We start from the raw sequence: 19726 nt of genomic DNA, 5'->3' as shown, positions 1-19726 counted from the left end.
ATTTAAAGCAATCTGTCCAACTGGCATGAAAACGATATTGGTTATCATCTCAGATAATAATAACCAACTTGAAATCTGTAGAGAAGAGGAATATACTCTGATAATGAATTAGGATTTTATACAATAAATTTGTAATTAAAAAATCAAAGTTGAACATATGCACAAAGTTAATATGGTGTTCAAGAGCCTACCGCAGTCAATGCCAGAGTACTCCATCTATTCAGGCCTTGTGAGGGTCTAAGATCGAGACATGAAAAGTGCAAGATCTCAGTCTAGACTACGTGACGCTGTATGTTTAGTATTATTGGTTAGTAGAAACTGTTACAATATAACTGACAATGTCTGAAGTTCAAACTTAGACCTATGACAACAACTACAATAATTCAGAATGTATTCACGTGCCATTTCAACTTGATACTCATATTAGTGATAAGACACATCCAAACCTATTTATATGTACACCTAGACTAGCCTGTTAGGTTTTCAGTTATGTGGTTGGACCTTCTCTGGGAAAACCCCAGACAAAAGGTGTTGTGTTTGACATTCACTGAGGAAAATATTGCACCTTAAGAAACAAACACCTCCAATAAACTGACACTTGCAGTTATTTGAAGGGTGAATTTTTTTTTCCAACACTCTTCTGGCACTTACAAGTTTTGACAACTATGCCTTAATGGCACTTAAAACTTTGTTAACCTGAAGTTGACCTAAGAAGGTCATGAATAATTGTATAATTGTTCTTTGCTTTATTTTGGTAAAAGTGTTAATACCTATAGCAACTGTCCTCACACACATTTTTACTTCAAGTGGGTTTCTCATTATCGTGAAGTTAACTTTGTGTCTTGCTAATCTTAAGTTAATTTCAGTAACAAAAACTCACTAGTATTGACATAACCCTAATACATAATGATACACATTAGAAACTATTGTACTCCCCACCCTAATACATAATGATACACATTAGAAACTATTGTAGTCCACACCCTAATACATAATGATACACATTAGAAACTATTGTACTCCCCACCCTAACACATAATGATACACATTAGAAACTATTGTACTCCCCACCCTAACACATAATGATACACATTAGAAACTATTGTAGTCCCCACCCTAACACATAATGATACACATTAGAAACTATTGTAGTCCCCACCCTAATACATAATGATACACATTAGAAACTATTGTACTCCCCACCCTAATACATAATGATACACATTAGAAACTATTGTACTCCCATTTACCACATAACCATCTCTTCACAGGAGAGAACTGGTCAATACAAGATATATCTAGATATAATTTCTGTTATTTCAAACAAGTCTACCTTAATATCCTCTCTTTCTCTGAACAGTTGGACAACTGTAAAGTTATTTATAACATTAAAAACTTTAATGAGCACTTACAGTAAAAAGCAAACTATTAAATATTGGTAAGCCATCTTCTCGCCTTCTTCATTTGTTTACTTATAAAACCTTTGTCTAAACAAACTGTCTATACTGGTTTTGAAGTTAATATCTATCTGTTATGCCCTTCTTCTATAAATTAAAAACAGACATGTCTGGTAACAAACCCTTCAGTGTCTCTCACCATTTTAATAAATATTATTCAAATATATATATATCTTAAAGTGCTATGTTTTTACACTAGTTTACCATAGGTATAACATTATCATTTTGTATAAGGTTACATAATTATCTTCTGTCCGTTAAACTGGTCCAATATGCAACTGATTGATCTAATGTGCAACTGATCACCAATTTTTTAAAATCAAATTATCAGTAGCCAAATTCTACTTTCACTCTAAATACTTTATCAACCACAGATCAGATAAGAATGCCCTTTGTATAAAATCAAATGCTAACCAGAATTCGAAGGAGCCAGAACCTGGCATGGTGTCTCATTGTCCTTACTGGATTAATAAGAAAAACAAGCATGATGACCACAAGAGCCAGTGGATTTGCATAGGCTGGAATAGCAAGGGTACTGCTATAGAGGAAAGCGAGAACACTCATTGTCCAGAGAACTCCAAATATTGCGGCCATCTGTAAACAGACAGACATTCCAATGATATACAACTTCTGAGTCATAAAATCTGTATGCTTGTGACCAAAGCTATAATCAGTTTTCTGGTCAACCAAGAATAAAATATGATGGTTCAAAAATATATACAGATATCAGAAAAACATTAACTAATGTTAAACAAGCTAGTGGACTTTGAAGTCCACAAACAAACAAGCATTGATATAAATATAGTTAAATAAATATTTATGCAAAACTGTGTAAAAAAAAAATGAAATACTAAATCACATGATTTGGAATACCAATTAGGAAACTGAAGTTTAGCAAAATGTATTCTGAATTAAGTTATATTTTCACAAATGTTAACATGGTTTTATTTTTAACTGGGGGACACCTACCTGTAACCTCATCCATATCACTTCCTGAATGAAAGTTCAAAAATCTGCACAAATTTTCAAAAAATATAATTTTGGCATTAAGATATTAAGAAACATTTTTTTATAACAAAGCAGACAATTTAATATCAGTGCCAGAGTATATTTTGTAGCTTGTCTTTATGACTACATAAAGAAAACAGCATGGCTCTTTTCACAAAAACTTAATATTAGTAGTGAACCTATTAAAACCTGCTCGGTGGGCAACAATACACCTTAGGAAACTTTCCCTTTGTTTGAACAACCCACACGGCACTTAGGATACTTTCCCTTTGTTTGAGCAACCCACACGGCCCTTAGGAAACTTTCCCTTTGTTTGAACAACCCACACGGCCCTTAGAAACTTTCCCTTTGTTTGAGCAACCCACACGGCCCTTAGGAAACTTTCCCTTTGTTTGAGCAACCCACACGGCCCTTAGGAAACCTTCCCTTTGTTTCAACAACCCACACAGCCCTTAGAAAACCTTCCCTTTGTTTCAACAACCCACACAGCCCTTAGGAAACCTTCCCTTTGTTTGAGCAACCCACACAGCACTTAGGAAACTTTCCCTTTGTTTGAACAACCCACACGGCACTTAGGAAACTTTCCCTTTGTTTGAACAACCCACACGGCACTTAGGAAACTTTCCCTTTGTTTGAACAACCCACACGGCCCTTAGGAAACTTTCCCTTTGTTTGAACAACCCACACGGCCCTTAGGAAACTTTCCCTTTGTTTGAACAACCCACACGGCACTTAGGAAACTTTCCCTTTGTTTGAACAACCCACACGGCACTTAGGAAACTTTCCCTTTGTTTGAACAACCCACACACCCTTAGAAACTTTCCTTTGTTTGAACAACCCACACCTTAGGAAACTTTCCCTTTGTTTGAACAACCCACACGGCACAACTTTCCCTTGTTTGAACAACCCACACAGCACTTAGGAACTTTCCTTTGTTTGAACAACCCACACAGCACTTAGGAAACTTTCCCTTTGTTTGAACAACCCACACAGCACAGAACTTTCCCTTGTTTGAACAACCCACACGGCACTTAGGAAACTTTCCCTTTGTTTGAACAACCCACACGGCACTTAGGAAACTTTCCCTTTGTTTGAACAACCCACACGGCACTTAGGAAACTTTCCCTTTGTTTGAACAACCCACACGGCACTTAGGAAACTTTCCCTTTGTTTGAACAACCCACACGGCCCTTAGGAAACTTTCCCTTTGTTTCAACAACCCACACAGCACTGAGGAAACATTCCCTTTGTTTCAACAACCCACACAGCACTTAGGAAACTTTCCTTTGTTTGAACAACCCACACAGAACCTAGAAAACCTTCCCTTTGTTTGAACAACCCACACAGCCCTTAGGAAACCTTCCCTTTGTTTGAACAACCCACATAGCTCTGAGGAAACTTTACCTTCATTTCAATAATTCCTACCTCCATCAAATGTTGTTCTGATAAATGGTTTCTGGGGTCCAGTTCAAAAATGAGAACATGATTTACTCCCGACGTCCGCCACCCATACACATTAATACCAATCAAGAACATAAACAATATGATGAGTAAGGTGCCCCTGTACAGTCGAAACACAATACGCCAGTCATTCCTGGTTTTACTGAACACACCTACAAAGAAAAGGATTCTTATACAATTCCACCTTCATAGCATTCTATATAGATTATTCTTACTTCACCATTAGCAGCTCACCATCAAAATACAAGTGAGGTAAAATTATAGTTGTTTTTGTTAAGAGAGAATTACGTATATAATACTCAACTGAATAAAACAATTTTTATATCTTAAATTATTCTAACTGTACAAAATAATGAGAAATACTTGAAATAATTGTTATTATGATAAGTTTATAAAATAAATCCAGGTCCAAGACTATTTTAAAAAATGGGTAAAACATGAGCTACACAAGATAAGGAAATAAAACTTATTATTACAACTTTAGGATTCTTATCACAGTACAAGTTTGTATGTCATAAAGTGCTAGTACAAACCAAAATGTCAAACCAACAGACAGAGCAAAGAGATTTCTTTATGTCCTGATGTGTAGTTTTGTCCAACTTTGTGAAAAATCTGATAACTCATTCACATCTTTAGAGATGAAACACAGAATAGGACCAAAGAGTTGATTCAGAGCACTAGTTAAAATTGAGAAGTTTTTGGTTCAAGCACTGATCAGAGTAGATTTCCAACTTTGTGAAATATCTGATCTCAAAATAACTTTAAAGAAAGGAAAGAAGGTGGCTGAACCCATCATTTGTTTTTTTATCACCATCTATTTCATACTAGAGAAAGGAAAGAAGGTGGCTAAACCCATCATTTGTTTTTTTATCACCATCTATTTCATACTAGAGAAAGGAAAGAAGGTGGCTAAACCCATCATTTATTTTTTATCACCATCTATTTCACGCTAGTGAAAGGAAAGAAGGTGGCTAAACCCATCATTTGTTTTTTTATCACCATCTATTTCACGCTAGAGAAAGGAAAGAAGGTGGCTAAACCCATCATTTATTTTTTTAGCACCATCTATTTCACACTAGAGAAAGGAAAGAAGGTGGCTAAACCCATCAGTTGTTTTTTTTATCACCATCTATTTCATACTAAAGAAAGGAAAGAAGGTGGCTAAACCCATCATTTGTTTTTTTATCACCATCTATTTCATACTAGAGAAAGGAAAGAAGGTGGCTAAACCTATCATTTGTTTTTTTATCACCATCTATTTCATACTAGAGAAATGAAAGAAGGTGGCTAAACCCATCATTTGTTTTTTTTATCACCATCTATTTCACGCTAAAGAAAGGAAAGAAGGTGGCTAAACCCATCATTTGTTTTTTATCACCATCTATTTCACGCTAAAGAAAGGAAAGAAGGTGGCTAAACCCATCATTTGTTTTTTTTTTATCACCATCTATTTCACGCTAAAGAAAGGAAAGAAGGTGGCTAAACCCATCATTTGTTTTTTTTATCACCATCTATTTCACGCTAAAGAAAGGAAAGAAGGTGGCTAAACCCATCATTTGTTTGTTTTATCACCATCTATTTCACACTAAAGAAAGGAAAGAAGGTGGCTAAACCCATCATTTGTTTTTTTTATCACCATCTATTTCACGCTAAAGAAAGAAAAGAAGGTGGCTAAACCCATCATTTGTTTTTTATCACCATCTATTTCACGCTAAAGAAAGAAAAGAAGGTGGCTAAACCCATCATTTGTTTTTTTTATCACCATCTATTTCACGCTAAAGAAAGGAAAGAAGGTGGCTAAACCCATCATTTGTTTGTTTTATCACCATCTATTTCACACTAAAGAAAGTGAAGAAGGTGGCTAAACCCATCATTTGTTTTTTTTTTATCACCATCTATTTCACGCTAGTGAAAGGAAAGAAGGTGGCTAAACCCATCATTTGTTTTTTTTATCACCATCTATTTCACGCTAAAGAAAGGAAAGAAGGTGGCTAAACCCATCATTTGTTTGTTTTATCACCATCTATTTCACACTAAAGAAAGGGAAGAAGGTGGCTAAACCCATCATTTGTTTTTTTTTTTATCACCATCTATTTCACGCTAGTGAAAGGAAAGAAGGTGGCTAAACCCATCATTTGTTTTTTTTATCACCATCTATTTCACACTAAAGAAAGGAAAGAAGGTGGCTAAACCCATCATTTGTTTGTTTTATCACCATCTATTTCACACTAAAGAAAGGGAAGAAGGTGGCTAAACCCATCATTTGTTTTTTTTTTATCACCATCTATTTCACGCTAGTGAAAGGAAAGAAGGTGGCTAAACCCATCATTTGTTTTTTTTATCACCATCTATTTCACGCTAAAGAAAGGAAAGAAGGTGGCTAAACCCATCATTTATTTTTTATCACCATCTATTTCACGCTAGTGAAATGAAAGAAGGTGGCTAAACCCATCATTTGTTTTTTTTATCACCATCTATTTCACGCTAAAGAAAGGAAAGAAGGTGGCTAAACGCATCATTTATTTTTTATCACCATCTATTTCACACTAGAGAAAGGAAAGAAGGTGGCTAAACCCATCATTTGTTTTTTTATCACCATCTATTTCATACTAGAGAATGGAAAGAAGGTGGCTAAACCCATCATTTGTTTTTTTTATCACCATCTATTTCACACTAGAGAAAGGAAAGAAGGTGGCTAAACCCATCATTTGTTTTTTATCACCATCTATTTCACACTAGAGAAAGGAAAGAAGGTGGCTAAACCCATCATTTGTTTTTTTATCACCATCTATTTCACACTAGAGAAAGGAAAGAAGGTGGCTAAACCCATCATTTGTTTTTTTTATCACCATCTATTTCACACTAGAGAAAGGAAAGAAGGTGGCTGAACCCATCATTTGTTTTTTTTTATCACCATCTATTTCACACTAGAGAAAGGAAAGAAGGTGGCTAAACCCATCATTTGTTTTTTTTTATCACCATCTATTTCACACTAGTGAAAGGAAAGAAGGTGGCTAAACCCATCATTTGTTTTTTTTATCACCATCTATTTCACACTAGAGAAAGGAAAGAAGGTGGCTAAACCCATCATTTGTTTTTTTATCACCATCTATTTCACACTAGAGAAAGGAAAGAAGGTGGCTAAACCCATCATTTGTTTTTTTTATCACCATCTATTTCACACTAGAGAAATGAAAGAAGGTGGCTAAACCCATCATTTTTTTTTTATCACCATCTATTTCACACTAGAGAAATGAAAGAAGGTGGCTAAATCCATCATTTATTTTTTTTTTATCACCATCTATTTCACGCTAGTGAAAGGAAAGAAGGTGGCTAAACCCATCATTTGTTTGTTTTATCACCATCTATTTCACACTAGAGAAAGGAAAGAAGGTGGCTGAACCCATCATTTGTTTTTTTTATCACCATCTATTTCACACTAGAGAAAGGAAAGAAGGTGGCTAAACCCATCATTTGTTTTTTTTTATCACCATCTATTTCATACTAGAGAATGGAAAGAAGGTGGCTAAACCCATCATTTGTTTTTTTATCACCATCTATTTCATACTAAAGTCCTTTCTTCTGGCCACATAGAAACTTTATGGGTTTGCATGTATTCATTTAAAAAGATAACACTAAACTTACAGGTTCAAGGTTGAGTTTAACTGTTATCAACATGGACACAGACATAATATCCCACTGTTATTGGATTGCCCAATACATTACAATTACCACTCTTTGCTATAAAAGGAACACAAACATCACTGTTATCTTCCTCCTAAAATTCATAAATAGGAATATTTTTGTTTATAGCTGGTGTGAATATTTACTACTAACAAGAGAATAACAATATATTAACAATCTGTTGGATTTCTTTATCACAAAATATTCTGTTCAAAGTACCAACCTGAGGTGACTTTAAACTGTAAAAATCATTAGACTGCCTAACCCTAACACAATGTTTGTTTTAGAAAAACCATAACGTTATCCATTAACCTATCTTAGTAGTCTTCAAGTTCAATGAAGAGATATTTTTTGTCATCATGACGATTCTACTATTAACACATTAAAATAGCTGAACAAATGGTTACCTGATAGAATGACAGTGGTGATCAGAACTAAAAAGGCACCAGAAAACAAGCCCACTTTGAAGGTTGTGGAACGGGACAGCTACGAAACCAAACAGTTATATAAAACAGAAAGACACAAGTTTCAACTGCTCTTATTAACAGAATACAAATACACATAATTTACTGGCCAAAACAGATGAATACTGATTTAACTGCAATCTTCTAACAAGTTTGACCACTAATAATAATGTACAACCATCAATGTCTTTTATAAGCCACCTCAACTTACTATTTCAACAGATGTTACTACCTCTGACCAGATGTTAAGTTATTCACCAGCAAACAGCAAAGTTCAATAAACACTGAATCCATAATGAAGGATTAAAAAAAAGGCCATTTCTGAATTTTTTTACAAAAAAACTTTAAAACAGAAAATATAATTTAAGTTCAGAACTATAAAGTAAGAATGGGTATTAATGTTAATTGTTATTAAATGTGAATCATAAGTGTAGATTATAAAGGATGACCCAGCCCTTATATGGTTACCTGGTAATTAAGTGTAGATTATAAAGGATGATCCAGCCCTTACATGGTTACCTGGGCACTAAGTGTAGATTATAAAGGATAACCCAGCCCTTACATGGTTACCTGGGCACTAAGTGTAGATCATAAAGTATGATCCAACCCTTACATGGTTACCTGGTAATTAAGTGTAGATCATAAAGGATGACCCAGCCCTTACATGGTTACCTGGTAATTAAGTGTAGATTATAAAGGATGACCCAGACCTTACATGGTTACCTGATCATTAAGTGTAGATTATAAAGGATAACCCAGCCCTTACATGGTTATCTGGTAATTAAGTGTAGATTATAAAAAATGATCCAGCCCTTACATGGTTACCTGGGTACTAAGTGTAGATTATAAAGGATAACCCAGCCCTTACATGGTTACCTGGGCACTAAGTGTAGATTATAAAGGATAACCCAGCCCTTACATGGTTACCTGGGCACTAAGTGTAGATCATAAAGTATGATCCAACCCTTACATGGTTACCTGGTCATTAAGTGTAGATCATAAAGGATGACCCAGCCCTTACATGGTTACCTGGGCATTAAGTGTAGATTATAAAGGATGATCCAGCCCTTACATGGTTACCTGGGCATTAAGTGTAAATTATAAAGGATGATCCAGCCCTTACATGGTTACCTGGGCATTAAGTGTAAATTATAAAGGATGACCCAGCCCTTACATGGTTACCTGGTCATTAAGTGTAGATCATAAAGTATGATCCAACCCTTACATGGTTACCTGGTCATTAAGTGTAGATCATAAAGGATGACCCAGCCCTTACATGGTTACCTGGTCATTAAGTGTAGATTATAAAGGATGAACCAGTCCTTATATGGTTACCTGGGCATTAAGTGTAAATTATAAAGGATGACCCAGCCCTTACATGGTTACCTGGGCATTAAGTGTAGATTATAAAGGATGAACCAGCCCTTAAATGGTTACCTGGGCATTAAGTGTAGATTATAAAGGATGACCCAGCCCTTACATGGTTACCTGGGCATTAAGTGTAGATTATAAAGGATGACCCAGCCCTTACATGGTTACCTGGGCATTAAGTGTAGATTATAAAGGATGAACCAGCCCTTATATGGTTACCTGGGCATTAAGTGTAAATTATAGAGGATGACCCAGCCCTTACATGGTTACCTGGGCATTAAGTGTAGATTATAGAGGATGACCCAGCCCTTACATGGTTACCTGGGCATTAAGTGTAGATCATAAAGGATGACCCAGCCCTTACATGGTTACCTGGGCATTAAGTGTAGATTATAAAGGATGATCCAGCCCTTACATGGTTACCTGGGCATTAAGTGTAAATTATAAAGGATGATCCAGCCCTTACATGGTTACCTGGGCATTAAGTGTAAATTATAAAGGATGACCCAGCCCTTACATGGTTACCTGGTCATTAAGTGTAGATCATAAAGTATGATCCAACCCTTACATGGTTACCTGGTCATTAAGTGTAGATCATAAAGGATGACCCAGCCCTTACATGGTTACCTGGTCATTAAGTGTAGATTATAAAGGATGAACCAGTCCTTATATGGTTACCTGGGCATTAAGTGTAAATTATAAAGGATGACCCAGCCCTTACATGGTTACCTGGGCATTAAGTGTAGATTATAAAGGATGAACCAGCCCTTAAATGGTTACCTGGGCATTAAGTGTAAATTATAAAGGATGACCCAGCCCTTACATGGTTACCTGGGCATTAAGTGTAGATTATAAAGGATGACCCAGCCCTTACATGGTTACCTGGGCATTAAGTGTAGATTATAAAGGATGAACCAGCCCTTATATGGTTACCTGGGCATTAAGTGTAGATTATAGAGGATGACCCAGCCCTTACATGGTTACCTGGGCATTAAGTGTAGATTATAAAGGATGACCCAGCCCTTACATGGTTACCTGGGCATTAAGTGTAGATTATAAAGGATGACCCAGCCCTTACATGGTTACCTGGGCATTAAGTGTAGATTATAAAGGATGAACCAGCCCTTACATGGTTACCTGGGCATTAAGTGTAGATTATAAAGGATGAACCAGCCCTTACATGGTTACCTGGGCATTAAGTGTAAATTATAAAGGATGACCCAGCCCTTACATGGTTACCTGGGCATTAAGTGTAGATTATAAAGGATGAACCAACCCTTACATGGTTACCTGGGCATTAAGTGTAGATTATAAAGGATGAACCAGCCCTTACATGGTTACCTGGGCATTAAGTGTAGATTATAAAGGATGACCCAGCCCTTACATGGTTACCTGGGCATTAAGTGTAGATTATAAAGGATAAACCAGCCCTTATATGGTTACCTGGGCATTAAGTGTAAATTATAAAGGATGACCCAGCCCTTACATGGTTACCTGGGCATTAAGTGTAGATTATAAAGGATGACCCAGCCCTTACATGGTTACCTGGGCATTAAGTGTAGATTATAAAGGATGACCCAGCCCTTACATGGTTACCTGGGCATTAAGTGTAGATTATAAAGGATGAACCAGCCCTTACATGGTTACCTGGGCATTAAGTGTAGATTATAAAGGATGAACCAGCCCTTACATGGTTACCTGGGCATTAAGTGTAGATTATAAAGGATGACCCAGCCCTTACATGGTTACCTGGGCATTAAGTGTAGATTATAAAGGATGACCCAGCCCTTACATGGTTACCTGGGCATTAAGTGTAGATTATAAAGGATGAACCAGCCCTTACATGGTTACCTGGGCATTAAGTGTAAATTATAAAGGATGACCCAGCCCTTACATGGTTACCTGGGCATTAAGTGTAGATTATAAAGGATGACCCAGCCCTTACATGGTTACCTGGGCATTAAGTGTAGATTATAAAGGATGACCCAGCCCTTACATGGTTACCTGGGCATTAAGTGTAGATTATAAAGGATGACCCAGCCCTTACATGGTTACCTGGGCATTAAGTGTAGATTATAAAGGATGACCCAGCCCTTACATGGTTACCTGGGCATTAAGTGTAAATTATAAAGGATGACCCAGCCCTTACATGGTTACCTGGGCATTAAGTGTAGATTATAAAGGATGACCCAGCCCTTACATGGTTACCTGGGCATTAAGTGTAGATTATAAAGGATGACCCAGCCCTTACATGGTTACCTGGGCATTAAGTGTAAATTATAAAGGATGACCCAGCCCTTACATGGTTACCTGGGCATTAAGTGTAGATTATAAAGGATGACCCAGCCCTTACATGGTTACCTGGGCATTAAGTGTAGATTATAAAGGATGAACCAGCCCTTACATGGTTACCTGGGCATTAAGTGTAGATTATAAAGGATGACCCAGCCCTTACATGGTTACCTGGGCATTAAGTGTAGATTATAAAGGATGACCCAGCCCTTACATGGTTACCTGGGCATTAAGTGTAGATTATAAAGGATGACCCAGCCCTTACATGGTTACCTGGGCATTAAGTGTAGATTATAAAGGATGACCCAGCCCTTACATGGTTACCTGGGCATTAAGTGTAGATTATAAAGGATGAACCAGCCCTTACATGGTTACCTGGGCATTAAGTGTAGATTATAAAGGATGAACCAGCCCTTACATGGTTACCTGGGCATTAAGTGTAGATTATAAAGGATGACCCAGCCCTTACATGGTTACCTGGGCATTAAGTGTAGATTATAAAGGATGACCCAGCCCTTACATGGTTACCTGGGCATTAAGTGTAGATTATAAAGGATGACCCAGCCCTTACATGGTTACCTGGGCATTAAGTGTAGATTATAAAGGATGAACCAACCCTTACATGGTTACCTGGGCATTAAGTGTAGATTATAAAGGATGACCCAGCCCTTACATGGTTACCTGGGCATTAAGTGTAGATTATAAAGGATGAACCAGCCCTTACATGGTTACCTGGGCATTAAGTGTAGATTATAAAGGATGACCCAGCCCTTACATGGTTACCTGGGCATTAAGTGTAGATTATAAAGGATGACCCAGACCTTACATGGTTACCTGGTATTAAGTGTAGATTATAAAGGATGACCCAGCCCTTACATGGTTACCTGGGCATTAAGTGTAGATTATAAAGGATGACCCAGACCTTACATGGTTACCTGGTATTAAGTGTAGATTATAAAGGATAACCCAGCCCTTTATATGGTTACCTGGTAATTAAGTGTAGATTATAAAGGATGACCCAGCCCTTACATGGTTACCTGGGCATTAAGTGTAGATTATAAAGGATGAACCAACCCTTACATGGTTACCTGGGCATTAAGTGTAGATTATAAAGGATGACCCAGCCCTTACATGGTTACCTGGGCATTAAGTGTAGATTATAAAGGATGACCCAGACCTTACATGGTTACCTGGTATTAAGTGTAGATTATAAAGGATGACCCAGACCTTACATGGTTACCTGGTATTAAGTGTAGATTATAAAGGATGACCCAGCCCTTACATGGTTACCTGGTATTAAGTGTAGATTATAAAGGATAACCCAGCCCTTACATGGTTACCTGGGCATTAACTGTAGATTATAAAGGATGAACCAACCCTTACATGGTTACCTGGGCATTAAGTGTAGATTATAAAGGATGACCCAGCCCTTACATGGTTACCTGGGCATTAAGTGTAGATTATAAAGGATGACCCAGACCTTACATGGTTACCTGGTATTAAGTGTAGATTATAAAGGATGACCCAGACCTTACATGGTTACCTGGTATTAAGTGTAGATTATAAAGGATGACCCAGCCCTTACATGGTTACCTGGTATTAAGTGTAGATTATAAAGGATAACCCAGCCCTTTATATGGTTACCTGGTAATTAAGTGTAGATTATAAAGGATGACCCAGCCCTTACATGGTTACCTGGGCATTAAGTGTAGATTATAAAGGATGACCCAGACCTTACATGGTTACCTGGTATTAAGTGTAGATTATAAAGGATGATCCAGACCTTACATGGTTACCTGGGCATTAAGTGTAGATTATAAAGGATGAACCAACCCTTACATGGTTACCTGGTAATTAAGTGTAGATTATAAAGGATGATCCAACCCTTATATGGTTACCTGGTAATTAAGTGTAGATTATAAAGGATGATCCAACCCCTTATATGGTTACCTGGTAATTAAGTGTAGATTATAAAGGATGATCCAACCCTTACATGGTTACCTGGTAATTAAGTGTAGATTATAAAGGATGATCCAACCCTTACATGGTTACCTGGGCACTAAGTGTAGATTATAAAGGATGACCCAGCCCTTACATGGTTACCTGGTCATTAAATGTAGATTATAAAGGATGACCCAGCCCTTACATGGTTACCTGGTATTAAGTGTAGATTATAAAGGATGACCCAGCCCTTACATGGTTACCTGGTCATTAAGTGTAGATTATAAAGGATGACCCAGCCCTTACATGGTTACCTGGTATTAAGTGTAGATTATAAAGGATGACCCAGCCCTTACATGGTTACCTGGTATTAAGTGTAGATTATAAAGGATGACCCAGCCCTTACATGGTTACCTGGTCATTAAGTGTAGATTATAAAGGATGACCCAGCCCTTACATGGTTACCTGGTCATTAAATGTAGATTATAAAGGATAACCCAGCCCTTACATGGTTACCTGGGCATTAAGTGTAGATTATAAAGGATGACCCAGCCCTTACATGGTTACCTGGTAATTAAGTGTAGATTATAAAGGATGATCCAGCCCTTACATGGTTACCTGGTAATTAAGTGTAGATTATAAAGGATGACCCAGCCCTTACATGGTTACCTGGTATTAAGTGTAGATTATAAAGGATAACCCAGCCCTTTATATGGTTACCTGGTCATTAAGTGTAGATTATAAAGGATGACCCAGCCCTTACATGGTTACCTGGTCATTAAATGTAGATTATAAAGGATGACCCAGCCCTTTATATGGTTACCTGGTCATTCAATGGTGGAACCCTTAACCTCTTCATTGCTTTCTGTCTGTCACCAGCTTCCAGCTCTGTTGTGAAAAGTGTCTGTAAATAGTATTTAAATTACATTATGTCTCGTAGATTAGTGGAAAGAAATGCTGAAGAAAGTAGCTCGTCACATCCACAACCAATCAAAATCTTTCATCAGATGATCTTACATATGTATTCAAGTTTGATTACATTCTAGCTAACCAACATAAAGCAGTTCTGATGTATTCAAGAAACATATTAAACCATAACGAAGAGAACACAGATTTTAAATATGTTTAGCATTTTGTAATATTTAGGATTAAACTTTAACTCCAATGATCAAAATACGTTAAATTTCCTTTCAAGAATTTGTTAATCTAAATAAGATTATATAATACATTACCTATAGTTCAAAGAATAACAATAGATTAATACATGCAGAGAAATTATCAGAATATTATTGAATTCATGTTTGTTACTGATTCCAAAATATAGAAACTGTTACGTATGACCATTTCTCTACTTGTAGAGAATTAGTTTTTATTTCAATGAAGTGTAAAGGTGCTAATACTGTTACCCAAATGAGGCAAAGATACAGAAAATATTTTTTTAGGATTACTTGTATCTACACTTGGTGGCAGTATTATCTACATGTAAATTGAATTGTTCTAATCTCTAACATCCAATTTGTTTTTTACAATTATGAAACTGTAACCATGTTAAAATCTAACATATTCCAACCACCTCTAAGTTCACTTTCAACCTAAATAAGGATGAGATGAAATTGAGCTTTATGAAATTAAAATAGAGATATTAGGATTAAATAACACTGATTTCAATGAGAAATAACTTAACAGAATTAGATGTAGCAAAGTTAAACTACAGGTAGATCAAACAGAATCAAATTATTGTTGATTAGGTGAGAAAGAATTAGATGAAACAGTTGCATTCAGTAAAATTAAATAAATATACTAGAACTGGGTGGAAATGGTTTTAGAAGTTTACATGAAGTAATACTAAACAAAGTAGTGTCAAATAAAGTTTGTTTAATTGAGGTAAAATTTGATAAAACAGAATTATATGAAATAAAATAAAACAAGCTACCACTAAATGATTGGATAATATTAAACCAAATGTACACAACTGACCATCTGTGACCTGTCCACCATGAGTACTTACACTACCACTATATGACTGGATATATTAAACTAAATGATTTTTGTTTTAAAGCACAAACTTACACAACTGACCATCTGTGACCTGTCCACCATGAGTATTTAAACTACCACTGACCATCTGTACCTGTCCACCATGAGTATTTAAACTACCATTAAATTACAATATTTGATTTTTGTTTTAAAGCACAAACTTACACAACTGACCATCTGTGACCTGTCCACCATGAGTAGCTAAACTCAGTGTTTAACACCATAAAATTACTAACTTTTCGATGAAATTCTTCAAGACTAAATTAGATTAATCAGAATTAAATAAAGTAGAGTTTGGAAAAGCAGTTTAGGATTTGTTGAAGTAAGGTTAGGTAAATCAGGAGTATAACAGCGAGGAGTAGCCAATGCTTTGTGAAATAAAAAAAACAAACAATGAAACTCATATTTATTCCAATTCCATGTGTGATTTGTATTTCCACAAATAGTTTCATTTCACATCCAGTATCAACAAAACCAATTTTACCTCAGTTTCTTGAATGAGTTTGTCAATATCCTTGTTAGTATAAAATGGTGCCACCTCCACGTAAGTCTGTCTCCATTTTGCTCCAGCATCAGTACCTAATAACTATTAAATTTTATTTAAATACAGAACATTAACTTGTTCTTAATGCTACGAGAAGCCTGACATGGTTACAAGTCACAAAACAAATAAAACGTCACAGTTTACAAAAATTAAATATTCAAACTACAAATATTTTCATTTTAAACCAAGTTAATACACTGCAAGAATAAAAAAAAACAAACAATAAAATAATACATGTTTACCTAATCTGCTAACTTTTTGCCCTGGTAAAAAATGTGAACTTTTGTTGGCATATTAAGACAAAACCATTTAACTTGAAAAGACTCTTTAGGGATCTTGAAATTTATATGAAAAAGAAACAAGTTATTTTACTGCTAACACTAAATAGTTCTATCAACCAATCTTAAATATATACGAGTCGCACGACCAGAAATATTTTCTATTAATTACTCACCATACTAAATATTCTAGTCTTTTCTTACATTAAATATCCTTTAGGGACTTATACAATCACATTCTTAAACAATCTACCAAAACAATTATTAGAAAATACAATGCATAAGCACCAAAACGATTTACGGTACACAGAGAAACGTTGTACAACTAATGCTTTTCTTTATATAAATTACAATCACAGTACTATCATAAGCATATCTCATAGTATTTAATAATTTTGCTGACAGACAAAAATTAAAAAGGTCGTGAAAAGCAGACAATAAGAATTAGAAAAACAAAACTAATTTCATCGTCGTTTTATAAGGACAAAAATAAAGATTCTGTAGTTGTCAAACATACATTAAGAAAAAGTAAAGTCTGCACCTTAAAAGTAAAAGCACTAAGTAAGATCATCGTTAGAAGAAAGTAATATACGTTCAGTTGTTTAACATTTAAGTATAAACAGTTTCCATTTGCATGGCTGAGCACTTCAAAATGATTAGTTTAGAATTTCGCACAAAGCTACACAAGAGCTGTGTGCTAGCCAATCTTAATTTAGCAGTGTAGAACTAGATGGGAAGGCAACAAGTAATCACCACCCACCATCAACTCTTGGACTACTCTTTAAGCAACGAGTAATGGAATTGACAGTCGCATTATAATGAGCATGTTTGGCGTGATGGGGATTCGAACCCGTGACCATCATATCATGAGCCGAGTGCCTTAACCACCTGGCCATGCTGAGCCTTCAAAATGATAACAGTGAAATATGAGAATTATCATTGAAACACTTTAGAGATTGGTTTTATTAGAATTCTGTTCCTCAATAATAGGATAAAAATCAATGATAATGAGCTAACAAAAGAAAATTATTTTAAAGAGAATCTAAATAAAACTTTAATAATCTTTGTTGAGAGAAAGAAAAATTCTATAAAAACTTACCTTATCATGTTTTTTCAAAATTTTTCTAAAACCAGTAAAGTTAAGATTCTGGTAATTCTGCAAAAGGATCAAACTCAGGTAAAACTCACTAAACGCAAGCTTCAGCTCATGAATCTTTCGTGTGTGTGTTCGTACCTGCCTCTGGGTTTCTCTGTTCAAGACTTTCAAGTTGAAAGTTAACCTAGTGTTTGAAAAAACAAATAATCACATCATGTCAACCAAATTAGATCGATTTTGCAACTAATAATTTAAAAATTGTATTACTATAATTTAAAATTGAATATTCTACATGAGATGAGTTCTTAAAAGTAAATATTAAAAAATACACCAAATTATAGATTGTAGCAAGTCACGTCATGAGTCGAATGCAGCACTGTTTAAAATTAGATGTTTATAATGTCAAAATACTAAGTCTATAGTTTCTTGTAAATTAGGAACTTCAAATATGAAATAAGAACTTCATATATTTATATTTTGCTGAGATATGGTTTATGTACTGAATCAAACACGGTGACCCCTGTTCAACTCTTTCTAATTTTGAAAATGGTCCCTTATACACATTTACTTTAATATACAACATGTGAATAACCAATTGACAGCTTAGAATGTCCCCTATTGGTTTTCTCAGCCATTTTAATCTGTGGAAAGGCTACCACATTCTCTCAAATGAACTTTTCAAGAAGGTAGGTCATGTCTTTAGTCAGTTCAAAGTTTCATATTTTTTTAAACATAAATAAATCTCAGTTACTAAGCTTAATAAATTACAGTAGAGTTATTTATGATTCATTAGTTACTCAACTGTACATATTGGGCAGTTTAATGACCAGGTTGATCCATATTTATTTCAGTTTTTTTCCAGCATCATATTCAACTTAGTAATTGTAAATTCTAACTCTGAACATATCTTTGTGACATGAATGTATGAATAATGTGTCAAAAATTTACAAAACCTTCCCCAAACTTTCAGTGGCATCACACTACCCACAAAATGACAAACAATGCTAAACTAGAATTCTTGATAAGAACTATTCCACTATGATTTCATAATGCCTGTGGTTGTCGTGCAACTTGCTGGTTTATGTTCAAATATAATATTGAGCAGAGACTCGCAAAACATTTGTTGTCAAATTAGCGTCTTTACTACAACAGTACTGCTTTAAATACACGATTTCCAATATAATACAAAATAATTATAATCACAAACATTGGAATCTACAGTTCCATTTGTCTTAGGCCTAACATTAGAACCCTTCGTAAAATACAACCAACATTTGTTAAAGACATAAATTAACAATGTAGCTTATGTACATTTTTTGCTTTAGTTTAATTAGAGTTAGACTTTACTGCACATAATACCCTAAATACATAAACTTGTGTGTGTTTTTTTTTTACACTCCAATATTAGATTTTCTTACAAATTTCGATAAACATTGTTGTGCAAAATGTTTACCAAAGTATGATTACATCTGCCTTTTGTTTACACCCATTGAAATTAAGTGTGCATGAACATGCAGGTTAAAAAGTATGGCAAGTATCCATCTTTAGGTAAAAAGTGAGTATCACAGTAACAAGTAACAAACTCGCCCCTACGTTATATCACCTTGACAAAACAAGTGAACCTAATAACATAGTGAAAAGAACTTGTGTAGAATTAAACTTATGAAACAGATTTTTAAATAACATTTAAAAAATACATAAAAATATTTTAAAAATTATCACATTGGACATTACTTCATCTGCTCATACATTTATTGAGAACCAGTTAGACTGCACACACATTTCCAATGATGGCAAAATACCACCTGCACAACTCAGAGTGACCAATCAACTGGTTTGTTGTCATGGTAACTAAAGATTTATTATGGATACAATGTCATAAAGAAGTCCTACAATTGGAGAGTGAAAATGTTTAGGATTTACTGTCTTTCCTTATGCCATAACACAGGTTGGATGATTGATACACATCAGGACAAAGCATGATGGGAATTGTCTTCCTTGTTTTAAGAAATAAAAGTTCCTTAAAAATGAATTCATTGTTAACTACGATGATTGAAAGATTGTATTTCCATCACAATGCATAGAGAGCTTAA

At 35.3% G+C, this 19726-nt stretch overlaps 2 protein-coding genes across 4 annotated transcripts in view; both read right to left on the bottom strand.

Annotated features, from left to right (window-relative positions):
- Positions 1-19726, bottom strand: part of LOC143228724 (uncharacterized) — a 237245-nt gene that overhangs the window by 164196 nt on the left and 53323 nt on the right. The gene's annotated exons all lie outside the window — the stretch shown is intronic.
- Positions 1-19726, bottom strand: part of LOC143228722 (solute carrier family 53 member 1-like) — a 53415-nt gene that overhangs the window by 28379 nt on the left and 5310 nt on the right. For all 3 annotated transcript variants that reach the window (XM_076460011.1, XM_076460013.1, XM_076460012.1), the window contains 6 exons: positions 17637-17817; positions 16200-16301; positions 14502-14582; positions 8018-8096; positions 3891-4078; positions 1872-2051 (listed from right to left, as the gene is read on the bottom strand). In XM_076460011.1, the coding sequence (XP_076316126.1) occupies positions 1872-2051; positions 3891-4078; positions 8018-8096; positions 14502-14582; positions 16200-16301; positions 17637-17817 (811 nt within the window). The remainder of the gene's footprint in view (positions 1-1871; positions 2052-3890; positions 4079-8017; positions 8097-14501; positions 14583-16199; positions 16302-17636; positions 17818-19726) is intronic.

Source organism: Tachypleus tridentatus, chromosome 10, assembly GCF_004210375.1.
Source record: "Tachypleus tridentatus isolate NWPU-2018 chromosome 10, ASM421037v1, whole genome shotgun sequence".
Taxonomy (NCBI): domain Eukaryota; kingdom Metazoa; phylum Arthropoda; class Merostomata; order Xiphosura; family Limulidae; genus Tachypleus; species Tachypleus tridentatus.
This window is presented reverse-complemented; position numbering and strand designations above follow the sequence as displayed.